We start from the raw sequence: 17,876 nt of genomic DNA, 5'->3' as shown, positions 1-17,876 counted from the left end.
CAAGTACGACAACAAAAACAACAGCACACCCTACTACTGACGCCGCAGAGAACAATACGCCGAATCCCCCGTCAAAGCATGCTACGCCCCAGTCCGCTCGACGGGAAGACGACGGCTCCGCTGCCCGCGATGTTGCCCCAGAGCCTAAGGCGCCGGTTGATCCACTGGTTGGTGGTGTAAGTGCCCGCCTGGAACCCCTGGGACGTGAACCAAAAATCAAGGAGCAAGAGCAGGAGGAGCCAGCATCCGCACCTGAGGCCGTCAAGGATGAGAAGAAAGCTGAGTGCTCGTTCAAGATGGCACCCGAACTCATGATATCGGTCTCCCAGTTTGTCCACCAGTTTTACCTGCAGAGGTATCAGGAGGCCCAGAGACGTGCCAGCCTTCTCAGGATCAGTGACCTCCACGTTTCCGTCCATTACTCTGCTAGGTTGCTCCGTGTTGCTGCCGTATCGCACAAGGGTCTAGTCGACAGCCTTCGACATGGAGATAAGTCCGCTTTTGCCTCGGTCTACAACGCCGTCCATGAGATCCGCGAGGTTTGTGAATCTGCCGTCCGTCGCAGCATCCTCGACCATGACCCTTTGATTGGGACCGGCGCCGTACAGGGCAGACCACATACATTTCTCCATAGACTCTCCGCCGGGTCAAGGGCAGACCTGCTCGAAATTTTGACTCTTGTTCGTACAGATTCACAGTTTTTATTTGAGTGTATCAGCAACTTGACTTCCTCGCAGCTCTCTGCCCTCGTCAGCCCCCTCCATGCACTGGAGATTAGTAGTCCTTCGGATGCTAGAGGTAGAAGCCAGCCTTCATCCTCTTCCTCGTCCTTTTACAAGCGTGCTGCTACTCATTCCCCTGCTTTCAAAGACTATGCTTTTTCCTTTGAGCGTACTGACCCGCTCTTTGCGCTTCTGTTCAACGTTTATTCCACCACTTTGGACCCCGATTCATCGGAAGCCCAACTGCGCCTAGACATTTGGTCCTCGACTTGCGCCAAACTGATCTCCCACGGAGGCAGTGGAATGTATACCTTTGTTGGTCATCTCCTCAATATTTGGTCCGGACTCGGTGAATGGAAGGCCAAAGCCAAGTTTGAAATGTATCTCATGGACGTACTACAGAATGGAGCTTTTCTTCTCGAGTCTAACTCCAGACACTCGGATATGGATGGTGATGCCTTTGATCCCATGAAAACAGATGTTGCTGAACAATTTTTTAGAACATCCGTTCAGGCACTGTTTGAAGTTCTCGATGATTCGGACGGCGGGTTCCCAGCCGGGTCCCTTGAGTTTGGAAGAGCCATCATTGAGAAGCTCGGCGTATCAGATACTTGCCGGCGGTTTTTAGGCTACATCTTCTATCAGTGGTTCTTTGGCAAATTTGTTCACAGCGCCATGTGCTTCCCTGAGGTTTGTTCTCTACACATACGATGTCTATTTCTTAAAGCTACCCTGTCCTAACATTTTCTATTAGAGCCATGGCCTTCTGCTTGACTTCCATGTCACCAAGGACGCCCGGGAACGGCTCCTTGGACACATTGCTCTCTATGCCCAACGTCAGGTTTCTCATACTCTCCAGTCGCTCCCGCCATTCTCCTACATCATTCCCAAGATCAAGACGCATGTAGACCGTATGCTCTCTAGACTCATCGATCCGGTCACACATACCCCTGATACCATCCCGTTATCCTCCCCTCCGGACTCCAGCTTGGCCCAAAACTCCATGGAACAGAATAATGCAGGATCAGTTATTCTTCTTTCCTCGAGTGATATACTAACCATACTGGATGTCTTCTTCCCCAAGCCCCCCATCTCCGGCTCGCCCGACTTATTTTCCCAGCAAACCTCATTCCCTTCCTCACCAGCATCAACCTTCTTCCCTCGATCGGGCCAACCACATCAGTCTTATGAACCAGGTCTCTTCCAAGGCAGGCTCGACGCCCATTCATATAACCCACCTACCGCCAAAACCATGTTCACCACCGAGATAAGTTTCCAGGATGTCACAAAATCCTACTTTGTACGACCCAGCAAACCGTTAACACCAGAGTCGCCCAAGAACCCCCAGCTCCGCAAGGCGGATCGCATTCGCGATGAGATTTTAGAGATTCGAGAGTCAGAAGATCGACCAACACTGGACCACCCTGCAAACGAGGATTGGGCGATGCTCTCTGTCAGCGGCAGGGAGCAGGTAGGTCTGTATGCAACCGATACCGAACAATCTAGCCATCAGAGCCCTGCCTCTAGAACCGAGCTGCTCCGCAACCAGGACAAAATCGAGGCCGCCGTTGTGAAGATTGTCCACGAGTTTGATTTCCCCAAAAACCAAGCCCTTGGCCAATCGTCAGTATCCCCCACTGCGAATGGTGAACTCAGCCTGAAGAAATGGTTCCTTCATGCGATGGGAATGTGCCAGCGAAAGTCTGACTTTTCTGGTGCCCATTTCTGGTGGGAAGCCTCCCTTGCTTTGCGTGACGCATATGCGGAATTAGGGCAGTCTGTGGCAGACACCAAGTACCTTAGTCCCATGTATCGCTCCGTTACACAATCAGCAGACCTGGACTCGAACATGATTCAACGTTGTGAACAATCATTTATTGACCTTAAGAGAAAGATGGATCTTCTTCAGTCTCAGGTTAATAAGACCATGGGCATCATGGCACAGCTCCGGAACAAAATGTGGTATATGACCGACGTCAAGAACTCGCTCCGCTACGAGGATGCAAAGAATGTGGCTTTGGCCCTGAAAAACATGGCCCTTGCTCAGGCTACACAACCAGCCGCGGAATCCAGATCGAGGGCGGGAGCACGAACTCTCGGTGGATCTTTCCTGCAAAAGCCCGAAATACAGGTCATGAACGTGATGCGAGCTGCAAGAAGCCAAGGAGGCCCCTTCAAGCTGGCCGATGAACAGGTAGAAATTACTCGGAAATGGCTCCAGCGCTTTGGAATAGATAATTTCTGCCGAGGCGAAGAACGAATTCATCGCTTCTGCTATGAGGTGAAAACTAGCGTCAACAAACTCGCTGGTGAGACCATGTACGATACCCCTGTGCTCTGGTCCAGCGAACTTTTCCAGAGAGAACGATCAACATATGATACTCCTGGTACGCGGCCGATGAGCGGGAGTGTGCGTCCGTCAAGCATCGCAAGTGAAGATTCACTAGGGAATCCTATGCAGCCTCCTGCTATACGATCCCTAGATCAATTATTTCGGCCTCCAAACGACCTGCCGATGCCTCCTCTTGTTCGGAAGTCATCCTTCCAGAGTGTTGTTTCCGATAAATGGCAGACCAACGGAAACGCATCTTCTATTAGCGACTCCCCTGGTAAAACTGTATCGACTGCTACTACTGATTCAATTTACCCTTACTGGTCCCCCATACAGACCCAAACTCAGTCTATAACGAGTGCCTCCAGCCTTTAAAATAACCATATCCTTCCCCCGTCCTCCGTACCTCCGTCCAGCATAACATACTATGATATGCCCAATCATCTTGTCTCACTGGCTCATTGTCTCTTATGGGCCCACCAGGCTATTTCTCCACTAACGGGACGACGTCGTACTGCCGCCAGAGGCTCCTGGACCAAGGCGCTTCATGCGAGTCAGGCGAGAACGAAAGGATGAGTTTGAAAAAGAAAAGAAGAAGACAGGAGGAACAGTGAGTCCGGGGACCTCCAGACGAACCAGATCCTACTGACATCACGAGACGGAGGTACTTCGGAAGCACTCCAAACCACTCTCTCACCAAGTATCGTATCTCTGTCAACGGGGAGAAACGCAGCTGCTTGGGCCCCCCGCCTTGGAGATGCACGAGACATTCCGTTACGAAGGCATCTCCCCAACGAACGGTAAAACCCCCCCCCCAAAAAAAAAAAATCCCAATTATTGCTGCTTACCCCGGGACACACTTTCATGCGAGATACAGCCTGCAGTGACGACACTGTATTCCCTCGATTACGAATATGGAGACTGGGAGACTTGAGGAGGCCCATCTTTTTCCATAGATCGCTTCTGCAGCCCTTGGAGTGGTCACTGCAGCTAGGTAAGCCGGAGACGAACCTAAATTGATAAGCAAGGTCAAAACTACGGAGTAGTGTCTCTGCATACTGGCGGCTGCGAGACTTTGACATGGAAAAAAACTATGAAACACGGACACCCCATCTCCTTCCCCCTTGCTTGACCGATCTCTTCATGTTGGGCATTAAACGTACGCATACTCCGTACTCCATATGACTACCCAATCTACGTTCACGGAGATAAATGAGCTAGGGAATTCACGAAGATCACCGTCGATAAAATGGTTGGAGATAGTTTGGCTCCTATGAGACGGATCCCCCCAACTCGCCCTGTTCGAGATGGCCCCTATTCTGTCATACACCTCAGCCTTTACGGAGTAAACATCCGTGGAATCGACCACTGGCCTCAACATCTCGATTATGGTACACGTTGATGCCGATGCACATGCGCCGCTAAATAATGCACCTCATGCTTTCGGTAACTGTCCTTCCTCAAAACGTAAATGTTCATTAATTTAACAGGGGCAAACTGACAGCTTTTTTTTTTTTTTTTTTGCCTCCCGAATTAAACTCCCATACAGCCCAGAAAGAATCAGCCCTTAAACCAGCCCAAAGTAGCTCCACACGCAATGCAAGTCCATCGCAGGAGAGGTAGTGGAGCATGTTTCTTCCTTCCGCCAAAAGATCAAACCCTTCTGACTAACTTACATCCAACCCTTGTAGCGCCTCTATTACTTTCAATTTCTTTTTCTTTCTCTTCTAGTTCAACTATGAGTGGGATTCTCATTTCGTCCTTCAGATGCCCACTCCGTACTTTCGCCTCCACGCCAAGTAGGCCGAAGGGGGGTTTTTGTCTACCTTTCTTTTTCTCCTATATCTTTCTCCTCTACTGACGTATCGAGACCAGATTCCCCCATTGTTTTAAAATGTCAATCGCTACCCAGGCACAAGTCACTTTATTTCAGCTCCCTTTCCTATAATACGCCTCGTTTCCACCCAGGTTTGCTCAATTCTTGTTGGCAAGTGTGGTCTGCATATACGGTCTCCCATAGTAATCCGCCTTACACCTCATTGACGGGGATTATTGCGTTCCCTTCGCCCTTTTTATGGTTTTTTATTCATATTTTTTTTAATTTGCTGTTTTAGCTCGGGCCGTACGCTGTACCTTGCGCTTTTTTTATGCGCCAGCAGTCTATAAACACGCCTCCCAGCCAATGTCCATAGGGAAGCAGATACCCGAGAGAGATCCAAATTTATTCAGGAAACTCCTATCAGCTGTTCTTTTACTTCGTGCTTCAAATTGGCCTTTTCTACGGAAGGCGTGGACCGGAAACAGGTATATACCAACCCCCAAATCTTAGGACGGTTCTGTACTTTGGACCGCAGCAACTGTTGCTCTAACCCCCTTCCCTATCCCGTTTCTAGCCACCGAGCATGTAAGGAGAGGAAAATCAGGGGGTATATTCATGACTCGGGAGGGTAAAACATGGATTTGAGATTTGACGTTGACATGACCAACGGAGCGCTAAAGGGTTCAGCAGTAGAAAAAGTAGTCAGGTTATAGAGGCGTCCGAAGCTACGATGTCGACTGATCCTCGCGTCCACTACGATTCGGTGGTTAGGGCAGGCATGTCCGAAGCCTCTCAGCGCCCTGAAGACACCCCGTTCGATATCTTTGAATGGTACCCACGCTACCAGAGTTGCCAACGCTATTTCCTCGACCACGCCCAACACACGGTTCCTGTACAGGCTCTTTCTTCATTCCTAAACATACATCTCCCATTCCAGAGACAACCCACCCCTATCTTCAATTCCGCGACCGATGCTGCCCTTTCCACCCCACCCGGTGGTCAACCTTCAGGGGCTCCTGTTGCTCCAAGTGTATCTATGGTACCCTATATTCGTCGACTAGTTGCAACAGGCATGGACTACCCGGGAGTTCTACATGGGTTTTTCGGTGACGACTGGGCTTCAGGGATTGGCTCTTTACATGAACAAGAACGCCGCAACTTCTTCTTTGCTGCCAAGAGCGGAGGATGGGCGGCCGTAAAGAAGGACTACGACATTCTGCCCCTCGAGACCATTCCATTCCTCAGGCCATTGCAGGGTTCAGAAAACTCTGAGATTGAAGCCGCGGAGAAGAGCTGGAGTGAGTGGCTAGCTATGGAAGATTGGATGATTGGCCCGCGGTCACCGGATGAAATGGCAGACCGCCAGTCGAACACATACTCGAGACACAGCAGAAGCACGAGGTCTTAAATGACCTGACAAAGTGATAAATCAGACGAAGAAGAAGAGCAAAGTAATAGTTATTGACGACGACGAATGATACCTACGGCAACGATTCTCATATGCATATTTCATAACACCCTCCAGCCGCTTTCCTCCTCCCCTACTAGAAGAAGGGGGAAGGTTTCTATCTTTCTTTTCCTTTCCTTATATTTTCCTTCAGGCGGCAATCTTTGTATACCCTCCGCTCGCTTGTTACATTCACATTCCGGTCTCATTACTATTTTCCCTGTCATGGTTTGGCGTAAGGAGACGACAGATGAAGGTAAAAAAGAGGGACCAGTAGTTTTTTCTGTTTCTTATTTTCGAGGTAAACAAATACTTAGGTATCTATCATCTATCAGGGATTCGATATTTCCATTGCCCTGATATTACTTATTAATGATAAAGCAAGTGCCTTGATCAACTTAAGCCACCTCGTTTTCTAACATTTGACTGCTGCCATCCGTAATCTAATTGGTCAATCAAGTGGTCAATTGAGTCAATTCTAGAGATAGGTTAGGTTCAGTACGAGGTACATTCCTCAGATCATAGGTGTGCTATGGAATGGCAAATGAGGGAGGCAAATGTGTTAGGAATGCCTTGCAGCTATACTCGCCCGGGTTCACTTGCACATGCACCACGACCCCGCTAGCGTTATCCTCGAGACCGACGATGATTTATCCACGGGTGAGACTTATAGCAATAGCTATGGCAAATGATTTCGTCGCCTACTACTAAAATGGGGTCACTGGGCCCGAAGACGCTATTGCAAACGCCCTTGTTGCGATACCCATGTGGTCGTGGCAAATTATTTCGTGGTGCTAGTTCGATATGTCCAGCTACTGCATGGAATCCGAGGTGTGACGCAAGCGTGTAATACATGATCCGAAGATTCTAGAATACCAACGTTCAGCCACAGCACAGAGCAGTCGCAAAACTGCCTGTATCTCGCCTCTGGCGCCTGTTCTTCAACGCCCTCGTCCTCCCCCCAGAGACGCACTTTCGAAGCTGGTCGTTGAACTTGTGGCGCAGCAGGCATAACCACGTGGGCATCATGTGATAAACGAAAACACCGTGGGTTATATAAGCCGGAACAAGCATATTCACGTGACTTTACATCACGTGCATGTTTCCTTCCAAGGTTGCGCATCCGCCATCACAACGATCATGATGGGGCAAACGTTGGCATTAACTGCGAAATGCATTATAAGGCATAGATAGAATTTTAGAGACCTGATAGAAAAGTCTACCTCTTCCTGCTACTAGCCATGGGTGACGGGAGCGATAAAATGAAGAAAGGAATGGATTACGTCATTCACTGATTAGTTATGTAATAATATATCGCTTATATAATCTTCATTGCAACAACCTCCAGCTTTGGGGAATAAAAGGAACATAAGACTACGTCGGGTCGACAACCATCTACGAGAAGCCTCATATTCTTAACCACCCAGCTTAGTGCTGGTACAAGTATCTGGTCTTGTTATATTAAGCTTATCAAACGCTTCTGTATGCTACAAGTATATATATATACATACCCTTGGCCTATTGCTATTCTTTTCATGCTTAACGGAATGAAATACTGGTTCCCTTCGCAGTGGCCTCTGTTCCCCGAAGAAATTTGATACCTACAGTATGGTCTCACTGTTGAAACGGCTGTCTGGATCTTCACGACCAGAATGGCAGAAATTTTTGCGCCAATGCCTTCTCCAAAGAATCAGCACGGATGAGTTTTACAACCTAGCCAAAGTGATGCTACGCCGCCACCCTATTTCACATATGGATCTTTTTGATGTTATCCTAGAATCGAGGGCAGTCACGGATTTTGACTGGGACCCATTAATACCAGACTATGTGGATGCCGTCCAAAAGCTAACACAGGTCGAGCTATTTAATATTTTGCCCTCTCTCCTAGCTCACTCGAGCATCAAGTCCGATATTCAGCGCTGGAAGAAACAAAATCAAGCACAAAACCAAGATACGGACCAAAATGTTGACGAGCAAGGGCCTACGGAGCCTGCGGACTCTAAAGGGCCCGCCACTCTATTAACCGATTATGGCATCATACAAAATGTGATTACCGCTGTGACCACTGGCCATGCTCCAAAGATAGCTCTTGAGTTCATGGATACTTGTTCTGCTATAGCCGACTGGATTTTAGCCCTAGTGTCGTGGAATGCTCATCTGGGGTCAGAAAAGGGTGAGGGCAGTGGAACACAGTTGTTAGCCTCTCCTGATGTGGTCTCCATATTCATAGCTGTCGGTTTTCTTTTCGGAGCCTTAGCAGGAACGGAAGTGGGTGCAAACGCACTATCATTTCAACACTCAGGAAGTAAGTTCTTAAGGGGGTTCAACTTGCAACTCAACTCATATCCCTGAAAACGAATTGTGTCGTGGCGTCCTCAGTTTCTAATGACAGTATAAGCATTTAAACACCAGCGAATGAAGCTGGCCCGAGCCTTGACAGCATACTCTCCTATATGTGCTGAGATATCCATTCCCTTACGAAACAGGCTTGATCAATTGCAGAAGGAATTTAGCCTTTTCCTGAAAGGTGAAAAATCAAATCAAGATCATGTTATAGAGGATACCGCTGTTTCCACCTTGGAGTTTGAATCTAGAGTTGTGGACATTCCTCCAGTAAGCTCTAGGGCTGGGTTGTATATATATATCAACTCTCTGGTATGTTGTATACTTGGGCCACGAATTCTCCTCAACTATACTAAACAACATGCTATAGCTCGTAGGGCGACCTTTGATAGATGATAATCTTCTTATTAATTATCTGAATAATCGCTACGGGGTAAGTCTATTATCTAGCATTATCTCAACCACACACTTACATATATCATAGGGGAACCACATGGCACTTGTTGAAGAGCTTATCACAGCGTCATTTGATGTTCTATCAAATGGAATGTACCGCAACGAGCCACAGCAATCGATGTTTCTCTTCCGGGCATTTCTCGTCAACAAACTCCCTTCGTTCCTGTCAGACCTAGCAGGATCGGTGGTAGAACCAATACCAGTTGAACTATGTATCACTCGTGCTTTAGCGCGGGTAGACCCAAACACGTTCCCATCATTTTCAGAAATATTCTCTACCCATGGTAATTCGGTTTTGTCTGACGTGAGACAAGAGTTTCTTTTCTCGTGTGCCTTGCATAAATTAATACCCGAGTCAAGCATTGAACGCCTTTTGGGAGAGAACCCAATGCAAACATTGCCGAATGGGGGAAGATTTGTCAAACACGATCTAGTTGCTCAGATAAACAATAGCCATGAAAGGGCAGAGCAATTGCTGAATGGTGTCGAGTCAATGGACGGCAACGCAAGGGCAATTGTTGAGGCTATAGCGGAGGTATGGGCTTTCCATAGAACCAAGATTCTCCAAAGCACTAACATGGATAACATGGACAACGTAGGTGATGCATAATATGTGTTTGAGAAAGGATACCATGACATTGAAGGGTTTATGCAATTCCTTGTCGCGTAGACCGCAGACACTGGACATCATGCTACTCTTTAAGAGCCCACAGGCTATATTGCAACCTCTTTGTGCCTTGCTGGACTCCTGGAAGTGGGAGGAAGATCAAGGTAATACTTAAATCTGAACTTGACTGAATGAACCGTTATTAACAACACGCAGGGGAAAGCCAGCCTGTCTACGATGAATTTGGAAGTGTTCTTCTCCTGGTTCTTGCTTTCAGGTATAAATATGATCTGAGTTATCAAGACCTTGGGATTTTCAACCCGGATTCATTTATGTGCCGATTACTCGAGAAAGGTTCATCAAGTCAAAAGCTGGAGGATTTGACGGAGAAACAACAGCAGAACCTTGGAGCGTGGATTACAGCACTATTTATCGCTGAAGGAATTAGTGATGAATCCATGTCCTCTTGTAGCCCGCAAGAATTTTATCTTCTAGTTGCTACACTATTCTGCCAGAGCTTGAGTGCGTGTGAAGCCGGAAAGCTGGAGTTTGAAACGCTCAAGGGTGGATTCGAGTGTAAGTCAATCTTTCTGCTCTACCTTGGACTAGGTTACTTGAAGTGCATTGGATTAACAACCTAGAAGACCTATTAGAGCCTTTCCTGCTACCCTCGCTGGTGATGGCCCTATCGTGGATGGGCAAACATATTTGGAAGTCTGGCACCGACCTCACTACTACCCTAAAACTTCTAGCCACCCTTGTAAAGCCTACTTCTATATCTGGAGAGGCTCAGGAAATCCATCGTACAGTACTGTCCATCACGGCACGGGAACTTGCCGATGAACTGAGAACTGCAAAGGCCCGTCACCCTTTGAGAACAGACATTGAACCCATCCTTCAAGCACTTGAACCGTATCAGTCCTTTCAGCGGACGGGCACTTCTAGCCGTTCCGAATTGGAAGGATGGAGATCCAGCTCTGCCCCTGGTGGAATGGTCACTGGGATTCGAAACACATTCTCGTCACTGGTACTCTGGAGCACAGATCCTGAGATTAGTATGACTCCCCCAAGCTATACCCATAGGCAACTATTAGCTGGATTGAAACATCTAGGTTCTGTCCGAATTCTAGCGGGGATACTCGAAGAACTTAAGTTGCAGAGTGAAACCGGGAGTGGTGACCTGGCCATTGATATCGCGGCAACTTTGATATGTGCTCCGATGCGTGAGTGTTTCTCATTGGAACAAGCAGCGTATCAATCAGTGGGTGGTTCTTTAAAGGATTCATTGCCCCACCGCCAAATGCTCAATCTCAGATATGCACTTAACCTTCAGAGAGAGTCTCTCTCCAAGGTGATAGAATATGAACCTCACCGAGCTGAGCTCATTGTTCGGCTGGCTAGACGTGTTGATACCCTCACTTCTATTCCGCAAATACCCCAGGGAGTTGAAAATATTGACGTTGGTAATATCATGGCAAATATGGACCTTACGGGCGTCGAAGAAGATAGACAGATGCAAATAGACGTAGCTCAGCAGGCGGAGCAGCAAGACCAACAGCACCAAAATCTCACCGCTACCGGAACCGATGCGACTCCTGGCACTATAGATGCAATTCTGGATGCAGCTACGGCAGAAGGGGTGACTGCACCACCCGCTGGTACCGAAGTAACTATGGCCCAGTCAGATATGGATGCAAGTATTTTTGACGACATGTTAAATCCTACAGATATGGGTGTTGGGAACCCAGAGTTCATTGATTTGGACATGGAGGGGATGTTTTAGCACGCTGGAAACCATTCTCAGTAGGTGCATTGTAATGAAACAGAGACAATTTAGGGTATATTCCAAATACATCTCAAAAACAGCCTGTATAACTGATCAACAAACGCCCACAGTAGTTACAATACGCATCGGACCTCAAATAATATGTTTGCTTTTACCATGGAGATGAATCAACTGCCCTTTCTAGAAATACGACGGGTTGATGGCAAGAATAGTTCTTTATGGCCATATCAGCTAATTATTTATCATAAACTACGGTAGCACCATCATCTGCAGGCTCTAGCACCTTCCAATTACATCGGACATTGTTGGCCTCGAACTTCTTTATTATTCTTTCAGCGATTTGCGTGAAATTTTCTGTCGCAAGAGCCAATATCGTTGGACCTGCCCCTGAAAGGCAAATGCCAAGCAGGCCCGGTTGGTTGGTTGGATTCATTGAACTTAGGATTTCAGTCAATCCAGGCACCAAATGCTTACGATAAGGCTGGTGCACCTTATCTTGCATCGCAAGATAGATCATGTCAGGATCAAGGGGAGATTGACCCAGTGCTGAAGGAAGTAGGGTTGCACGCTGGAGGTTGTATATCTAAATGTAGAATCCATATTAGCGCCGATCTTCCAGAAGCGGGAAATGTAAAAAGAGAGGACTTACCACGTCAGCTCTCGAGTATGTTTGTGGGAGGACCTCTCTTGCTTTTGCAGTGGGAAGTTCAAATTCGGGTATGATAGTAATAGCTTTAATTTCCTTTGCCCAGGGAAATTTCTTGTAGTGGCCGATTCCAACTGGCGGCTCAGGTGGTTTGATGCCAGTATCTACTCCACCAGCGGGGGCGGGAAGCACTTCGCTAAGGGGGATTTCCTTCCACGCTAAATCTTCAGGCCTTAGTTCGTTTAGATATGTGCCAACAAAGCCACCATACAGAGCAGCAGCAACATTATCGGGATGGCGCTCTACGAAAAACAAGCTGAATTAGCATCAACAAGTGGAGAGAGAGGATCGGAAAACGCAGAGCTGCCCTCACCTATCATGAGACAATAGTCTAGCATTCTGGCCTTATTGAGGCCTAGCTTTCCGACCTCATTGCCCAGGACGACACCTGCAGTCACCGCAGCACCGCTGGATCCCAATCCACGTCCCAATGGGATCGGGTTTTTTATGTGTACGTGACACTCGACGGGAAATGCATGGTGATTGTGGCACCGGAGCACGTAAAGTGCCACTCTGGTAATTAAATTTACTTCAGGGTCAAGACTGACTTCATCGGGGTTCTCTCCTTCATATGTTATTCCGCAATTTAATCGAAGGCTGGAAGATGAAGACGAGCTGGGGGCCTTCACCGTGACATGCAGCTCAAGGAATATAGATAGTGCCAAGCCTAGCATGGTATATCGTTAGCCCATGCCATCTGGGGTTTATGCTTGTCTGGGGATGATCCTGGCCTTCGATGAGACCTTCACCGGGTTAAAATGCCTGGCAGTAGTGATACTCGAGGATAGGAGATTTATTGAACCCAGATTGACCGGAACTCACCAATGACATCGAATCCAGGGCCGATATTGGCGGATGAGCAAGGCACCCTGATTGTAAAGGAAGCCATTTTTCCCTGTTTTTTAAATCATGTGTTTCCCGAAAGAAGGAAGTGATGAATCTCCTTCTGCTCGCTCCAGGCTATCAGACTATCAGTACCACGCCCAATGCCAACACCTTCTGCTCTGTCGGTCTTCTGCTTTGCTTCTTCCTCGCCGTCTTTGTCTTTCTGGCTCTTTTTCCTGCTGTGTTATTTTCTCCCGCTGGCGTTATCTCCGATATCACGTGTCATCTGATCTTATCTATGGTGACAAAGCAACAAAGCCCTAAAAAGCGTCCGCTTCCGGAAGCGGCTCTCGGCCCCTGAATGTACTTTTGCTGCTGCTTCTTCTTCTTTTCGCTCGCCTTGTTTTTCTCTGTTCATCTTCCATCATTCTATGGAGCACTCTATGGGTTCGATGGACTCAATGTGGCGCCGGAGCTGCGGGAATATATAGGCGCCATATTGACCGTTATTAAGATTATGTGGTGGTGAGCACTGGTGTAACTCAACCGCCGGCCACTTCAGGCAATCGATCATGCATTCAGCTCGTCCAGGCGATAATTCGGTACCATCAGCTTGGGAAGCCAACGCTCTCCTTTCTTTCTGCAGCCGCCTGCGGTTAGTATAAATAGTCCTCCCTAGGAGATGGTTAGGGCCGATAGACGGGGCGGACAGATCTCTGTCATGTTGCTCAAACCCCCCCCCCCCCCCCCTCTTTCAGCCCCTTTTACCATGACTATTCCGGACGAGATACTCCGTACTCCGTACTCCGTACTCCAGAGCATTAGCCAGGGTCATTCCTGGACAGCATGTCCCACTCTTCTTCACCTTTTTCGTCCCTTCTCCGGGGCATGCTTAGGGATAATAGTAACCTTACAGAGTATACTCCGTCGCCCGTACCTCCGTCGGTGATCGTCTCTATGAGACCATGGCATGGTTTTGTTGGAGTATGCAACAAAACAAAGGCGGAATCGGCAACGCTTGAGGGCGGAATAAAACTGGGCTCTTCTATCCCGAAGAGGTAGTTAGGTGCGCAAAGGTTGACTGCCTTGAGCCCGGCAACTTGCTTAGCGGGCCTTGAGCGTGCATAACACGGGTCAGGCCCTTTGTGCTCTGCACATGGTGACAACCCGCCTCATCGGCCAAAGAGGAAAACGAAAACCTGTGACCGGAAAGTACAGATACAAGCATGAAAACTCCATATATAAATATGATATCGCCTGGGTGTTAGTTAGGCGACCTCCATTTCTTTCACTTGGAATGCACAATTACGATATGGTCCCGAGTGCAACCCCCTGCTGCAGCTGTAGTTGGTACACCATTCCGGATATAAAAATTCACAGCTAGACTTGATTTGGCGACGGAGAAGTCGCTACCAGCAGATTATCCCCACATGGTTCATGCCTGGGCGCAAAGGCAAAGGGCTAGCCAAGGGCCTGAGCATCCGGTATGGTGTTTGCCTGTCCTCGAACCGGTACGGAGTACTCCGTACCCAGAGAAGATCATGAGAATGGCAAGAATAATAGAGTAGTATTCAAGGTACTGTTGAAGGCAAAATCAGGGGCGGGAAAGGAGAACATCAAATATAAAAAGCTGCCTGGCACAATCGCTTGCAAGCCTCCTTTTTTCCTCATTAATCTCCGGAGTTATAGCACTTGTTTCACCATCGAGAAGACACGAGTTATTAGGAAGAAGGGCCCATATGAAGTCATACGGTTAATATGCGATATATGATCTGGGATATGACCAGTCGAGTGGGAATCTGAGGTTCTGCGAACACACGCCCATACAAAAGAGTACCACGTATGCTGTGCTTTGGCCGTTGGCTGGCCAGGCAAAGGAAAGAGGCATGCACGACGCACAGCCAAGGGATAAGAAGTTTGGACATCATCCAGTGCACAGGGCGAGGCGGAAAGTCATGATTGATGCATACGAGCCGGGTGGATGCACTCCGAAACGTATAACCGTGTCTCTGGGTTAAACCACTCTGTGTCCTATAACTTCTGGAGGTTAAAGATAACATATAAAAAAAATGTTACGCAGTCTGGAATCCACTTTCACTTCGAAGGCTAGGTGAATGGCACTGAATCAATCTCTAAAACTAGGGATTACCCAACAAGTTGAAGAAAAAAAAAAAAAAGAAGAAGAAGAAAAACCCGCTTCGAGGCGTACTTTGGGTTCAGCACGAGCTTTTCTCGCCGCTTTCTGTTGATTGCGTTCAGTTCAACCAGAGCTTGGCTGAGATGCACGGAGTATCCATTGTCCCTGTAAGAGATTCATTTGATCGGATCCCTTGATTTCGTTGTGTGCATTGCGGTTGTACGGAAGAACTCCGTACACGTTGTGCGTGAGAGGATGGCGCCCTTCGATGTACTATGAATAAATTGTGTGCTGGTTGTGGGCTTGAGAGGCGTTGTGTCTAATGAATCGCCTCCGCTCTTCACTGAGGGTCACCAAGCGTAGCTTAGTTACAAAGACCATCACCAAACCTCGAGCGCTGGAGGCGATTTTTTTTTTTAATACGCCAATCAGAGAGTGCAGGCTTGTCGTACGGGCTCCTTTGCTTTCCAAGCCAAAACGAAGCCACTCGTTGATCACTAGGGGTGACAGCGGAAAATGCCTTTTTGTCAACACCAAGGCGCCATCACGGTGGTAACGGGCTGTTTTGAGAGACTGATGATTTTTTGACTTCCGAACCTCCTTTATCATGGGAAGAAAGAGAGCGAGGAAGAGGTCCTCCTCCGAGGATTTGAGGTTGACACGTCGGACGGAAGGGAATCAGAAGGGCAAATCTGACTGCTCTGAAAAGTACCTCCAAGGACAAAGCGGAGGACATGTGAACTCAGCGCGGCGGAGGCTGATGACATAGCTTATTAAAGGCAGCTATAAAACATGCATAAATCACGGTTGTGCATGGTTGCTTTTTTCAAGGTTGGGGAAATAGGAGAGCAAGCAGCAATCATGGCGATGATCGTTTCTTCCCTGTCTTGCCTGGCTCCACGAGTGATAGTGACACTCTTGGAGAACGTGTGATTCTTCTTCACCGTTAGCATCGTATCAGACATCATGTTCACGGGTAGGACGCCTTCCAGGGCTAATAGTTTTGTTTTGCTGTGTTTTTGTGTTGTTGATGTTGACGTTCTTCTGCAGCCCCTCTGCATACCGCCTCGTCCTTTTTTCTTATTTTTAAATGAAGACTGAAGTGAACCGTTCCGTTTAACTTCATGCCCGCGCGTTTCCGCCGGAGTGCTCGGTAACTCTGTATCCCGGGTTGATGTGCTGCATGCTTGTTGCGCGGACGAGGTTTGTAAAGAGGAGCAGAGGATCCAGCAGCAGCAGCAGCAGCAGCAGCAATAACAACAACAACAACTGGCGGGCTTGTTGGCACGACTCTTTGGACATGGCCCGCAATCCATCGAAATGAGCCAGAAAGTGATTTCACCATGCAATGGAGATCTCCACCACAGAACTCTGTTCGTACCAACTTAGTGCTTGCATTTCTAGCTGTGAGGAAGAAGCAGGCTAGTTAAGTAGCTTAACTAGTAAGCCCCTCGAGTAATCCAGCACGTTGTTGCCTATGGCTTATGGCTTCACCAGGTTGGGGAGCATCAAAAATGGCCGTGAGGAATTTGTTCTTCTTGCGTAACGAAGGAGCACTCTTCGAGAAAGAACAGGCAACACAATAATAACAACAACAATTAGGAATAATAATTGCGAAATAATACACAGGATATTTCTTGTACAACCGAGACATCCTCCGTACACGGCCAATTCAGGCGATTGAGCCGGAAGGTAGTCGGAAGGTGGACTTGATCCACACTCGGTTCACAGGGAACCCCTGTAAAGAACCGATAGAAGCAGCAAGGTAAAAGACAACCCAATCCCCTGGCCAGCATTTCGGCAAAAACCAACTAGCAATTGGTGTGTGAGGAGGCTTTTGTTCTGCAGTCGGCGTCTTGGCCTGGCCCGGGGGCAAGGACGTGATACGCTGATGCTCGCTCTGGATACATCTCGACCGCCTATCATAAGCACTATATCGGCCATACAATTTTTTTTTTTTTTTTTTTTCGTACTGAGTACACAAGCGGTAAGTATACACATATCGTGCACAGCGCCCGTTCTCTTGTAAAAAAGTACTTTTTGACCTTCAGGGTTTCCATCGCCCATGATTTGCTTAAATAGTCACAAATTTTCATGTAGCCTAGCCCTCTTCGTGGACCGCAGGACGGCGATAGTCTGTATTTCATTTCTCTCCTTCTGGGGTCTCGTCTCGTGGGCAACCTGCCAGAGCGTTAAGGGTAGATTTGAAAGTCGGCTGGGCATCGTCTCGGTCGGCGCTCCCCCTTTCTCTCTCCCCCGTCTTCTCCTTTTTCCGCCTTCCGCACAGCACGTGCAGAAGAGTAAGGGGAATATGGGGTGTTGCCGCGCGCAGTGGGTATAAAGTTGGAAAAAGCTCTGCTCGCTCCCAATGCGCTAGAGGGCGCGTGCCCACACACAGGAAGTGTCTGCAAAAAAAAAAAAAAAAAAAAAAAATTTAGAGAAAGACGCAGAGCGGTTTGCTCTCCACTCCCCGTATGCAGAGGAGGGAACAAGCAAAACGGTCATGGTCAGGGATTTGGAGCTGGCCAAGACAGCGCTTTATGCAGGCGACATGGTTGTGCGTCGAATGTGGCGAAAAGGATTGGACAATTAGGACGTCGAATATCCACCAGGATGTGAAGGATGTTTTCCTAGAGGATGTTCGAAGAGCTGTCAAAAGTGCCGGCCTTCACAAACGTTGGACTCTTTTCTTCTCC

At 48.1% G+C, this 17,876-nt stretch overlaps 6 protein-coding genes across 7 annotated transcripts; 4 read left to right on the top strand and 2 right to left on the bottom strand.

Annotated features, from left to right (window-relative positions):
• Positions 1–193: 193 nt before the first annotated feature.
• Positions 194–3,429, top strand: TERG_07716 (uncharacterized protein; the record flags this gene model as incomplete). Its single annotated transcript, XM_003232051.2, has 2 exons — positions 194–1,412; positions 1,477–3,429. The coding sequence occupies exons 1-2, from the start codon at positions 297–299 to the stop codon at positions 3,427–3,429; spliced, it is 3,069 nt and encodes a 1,022-aa protein (XP_003232099.2). The 5' UTR covers positions 194–296.
• A 478-nt stretch (positions 3,430–3,907) lies between these two features.
• Positions 3,908–13,790, bottom strand: TERG_07713 (homoserine kinase; the record flags this gene model as incomplete). 2 transcript variants are annotated; one of them, XM_003232048.2, is made up of 4 exons in its annotated part: positions 13,041–13,790; positions 12,532–12,885; positions 12,162–12,460; positions 11,748–12,095 (listed from the first exon to the last, which is right to left on the bottom strand). In XM_003232048.2, exons 1-4 carry the CDS (start codon positions 13,105–13,107, stop codon positions 11,748–11,750), a joined length of 1,068 nt encoding a protein of 355 aa, XP_003232096.1. In that variant the 5' UTR covers positions 13,108–13,790. The 2 variants fall into 2 exon arrangements, with proteins under 2 accessions (XP_047607341.1, XP_003232096.1); XM_047750460.1 differs by having other exon boundaries at positions 3,908–12,095; positions 12,532–13,790.
• TERG_07715 (uncharacterized protein) lies at positions 5,604–6,281 on the top strand (the record flags this gene model as incomplete). Its single annotated transcript, XM_047748822.1, has 1 exon — positions 5,604–6,281. One exon carries the CDS (start codon positions 5,604–5,606, stop codon positions 6,279–6,281), a length of 678 nt encoding a protein of 225 aa, XP_047604811.1.
• Positions 9,157–9,729, top strand: TERG_12585 (uncharacterized protein; the record flags this gene model as incomplete). Its single annotated transcript, XM_047751527.1, has 1 exon — positions 9,157–9,729. One exon carries the CDS (start codon positions 9,157–9,159, stop codon positions 9,727–9,729), a length of 573 nt encoding a protein of 190 aa, XP_047607342.1.
• Positions 9,809–11,509, top strand: TERG_12584 (uncharacterized protein; the record flags this gene model as incomplete). The annotated part of the gene is made up of 3 exons (XM_003232049.2): positions 9,809–9,890; positions 9,943–10,302; positions 10,371–11,509. The coding sequence occupies 3 exons, from the start codon at positions 9,809–9,811 to the stop codon at positions 11,507–11,509; spliced, it is 1,581 nt and encodes a 526-aa protein (XP_003232097.2).
• A 742-nt stretch (positions 13,791–14,532) lies between the features above and the next one.
• Positions 14,533–15,230, bottom strand: TERG_12583 (uncharacterized protein). Its single transcript, XM_047751526.1, has one exon. The coding sequence runs from the start codon at positions 15,101–15,103 to the stop codon at positions 14,789–14,791; it is 315 nt and encodes a 104-aa protein (XP_047607340.1). The 5' UTR covers positions 15,104–15,230; the 3' UTR covers positions 14,533–14,788.
• Positions 15,231–17,876: the final 2,646 nt, after the last annotated feature.

This window comes from Trichophyton rubrum (assembly GCF_000151425.1).
Source record: "Trichophyton rubrum CBS 118892 genomic scaffold supercont2.10, whole genome shotgun sequence".
NCBI classification, from domain to species: domain Eukaryota; kingdom Fungi; phylum Ascomycota; class Eurotiomycetes; order Onygenales; family Arthrodermataceae; genus Trichophyton; species Trichophyton rubrum.
This window is presented reverse-complemented; position numbering and strand designations above follow the sequence as displayed.